The following is a 1893-nucleotide window of genomic DNA, read 5'->3' as shown; positions in this document are numbered from 1 at the left end:
CCATCTTCTTGGGGCATCTATTGGAGTAATGTCTTGGTTCTCCACAGTTGAAGCATCTGTTGTCATTGATTGCATTTGGCTCCTTTGGTGCGCCATTCTTTTATGGAGCATTGGGGACATTATTCTTCACAAGAGCATTGTTAGTTTGCTACTGGCACTGGACTGGTGCCTTATACTGTTGTTGCTGCTGCTGTGCATGCTGGTTGCGGTTGATCAGACTGGACTGAACCTGATAGCGCTGCTGTGGGTAAGCTTGCTGAGGAGCAGTGCAGGCATGAGTGTTACTCCCGGGCTGTTGCCCCTAGAATTTCCTCTTCTTGTCCTCCATTTGGTGGCGCTTGTTCTCTATAACAAAGGCCTTGTCCACTAGCTGCTGGAAACTAGCAAAGGTATGGGACAACAGTTGGTACTGGAGACCATCATTTAGCCCTTCCATGAACAGCTCCTGCCTCTTCTCATCATCTTCCACTTCAGTAGGTGCGTACCGTGATAATTGTATGAACTTGTCACGATACTCCACAACAGACATGCTCCCCTGCTTGAGAGCAAGGAATTCCTTCTTCTTCAGCTTCATCAACCCAGCAGGCTCATGATGAGAGCGAAAGGCACTACGAAACTCTTGCCAAGTGATGGGATTAGCTTCAGTATAGCCAAAGCGGAAAGAGTCCCACCAGTCAAGTGCAGCCCCTTGCAGCAGTCTAGAAGCATACAAAACCTTTTCTTTGTCATCACACTGTGAAATCTCAAGTTGCCTCTCAATTGCACGCAGCTAGTCATCAGCTTGGAGTGGGTCAGTGGAATATTTGAAAACAAGCAGATGTCCCTTCAGAAACTCTCCCCTCTTGTGTCTGACTTGAGGGGGTGCATTCTCATTCCTCTTCCCAATATTCTGCATGCTCTGAGCCATCTGCTGAAGCAATTGAGTTTGCATCATCATCAGTTGCTCTATAGTGATAGGGGGTGGCGGCGGCAAGTCCTCGCCTCCCTGGTTGTTCCTCCTAGTGTTCACCATTTGTAGATACATCATATAAGTCTCATATGTCCAAAATATATAACCTTTAAGAGATAATGACCTATTGAGAGTAGGTATTACAAGATCAAGACAAGAGATATATATATAGGGTATACAAGAAGATAATTGTTCTAAACTTTCCGGCGAGTTGGACAAACAGCAGTGCAGTAAAATGAGCATATCTCACTCTCTGTTTATCATCTAATTGCTAATTTTACCTTTATGGAAAGCTTATGAAATTCTCTACAACTTTCATTTAGAACACATTCTCAGATTCTGACGTTTTTTCAGGAAAAAACAGATGAAAATCAGTACAGCTCTAGATTTCTGACAGCACAGAAACATCAACTTACAACAGCTGTATCTCACAATTCATAATAGGTATTGAGGTGATTCCATATCCAAAAGAAAGATGTAGAAGTCTACTTATCTACATAAAATTTTCATCACCATTAAACATTTAGAACATGAGATATGAACTGATAAAGTGGACTGCTCATAATGATATAGAATGGACAGCAAGATAAAAAGAAACCGAACTATTTATTCATATCATCCTTAGGCCTTAATCTTAAACTAAATGACTGTGGACATGCCCAAAAGTCATCACAATCATGACAAAAATCCAAATCAAACATTGTTCATCATGACAATCATCCAACCACTCAAGTAACAATTGTTCAACCATTGAAAAGAAAAAGAAACTAAACACACTCTCGCACATCTATGCGTGTTTATTACATATTTTGAGAAATCCTCCTATGGGTCGATGTTGGTGCTGGTGTTGGGGTCTCCAAAGCCTCCTCTATTCCTAGGGGGTGATTCAGTAGGAATACATGGCGCTTCCACATCAGGACCTCCTTGTTGCTGCTTCAACGTAG

At 42.2% G+C, this 1893-nt stretch overlaps 1 protein-coding gene across 1 annotated transcript; it reads right to left on the bottom strand.

Moving 5' to 3' along the window:
- Window positions 1–301: 301 nt before the first annotated feature.
- Window positions 302–1012, bottom strand: LOC136470339 (uncharacterized). The gene is made up of 2 exons (XM_066468221.1): window positions 854–1012; window positions 302–769 (listed from the first exon to the last, which is right to left on the bottom strand). The coding sequence occupies exons 1-2, from the start codon at window positions 1010–1012 to the stop codon at window positions 302–304; spliced, it is 627 nt and encodes a 208-aa protein (XP_066324318.1).
- Between the last annotated feature and the right edge of the window lie 881 nt (window positions 1013–1893).

Source organism: Miscanthus floridulus, chromosome 8, assembly GCF_019320115.1.
Source record: "Miscanthus floridulus cultivar M001 chromosome 8, ASM1932011v1, whole genome shotgun sequence".
In the NCBI taxonomy this organism is placed as follows: Eukaryota; Viridiplantae; Streptophyta; class Magnoliopsida; order Poales; family Poaceae; genus Miscanthus; species Miscanthus floridulus.
This window is presented reverse-complemented; position numbering and strand designations above follow the sequence as displayed.

What these genes read in the sequence shown, in the direction of transcription:
- LOC136470339 (XM_066468221.1), bottom strand. Translation starts at nt 1,012, where the DNA reads ATGGTGAACACTAGGAGGAACAACCAGGGAGGCGAGGACTTGCCGCCG. An exon ending in ATGAGAATGCACCCCCTCAA is followed by an intron (nt 770 to 853) that starts GTCAGACACAAG and finishes GCTGATGACTAG; the next exon opens with CTGCGTGCAATTGAGAGGCA.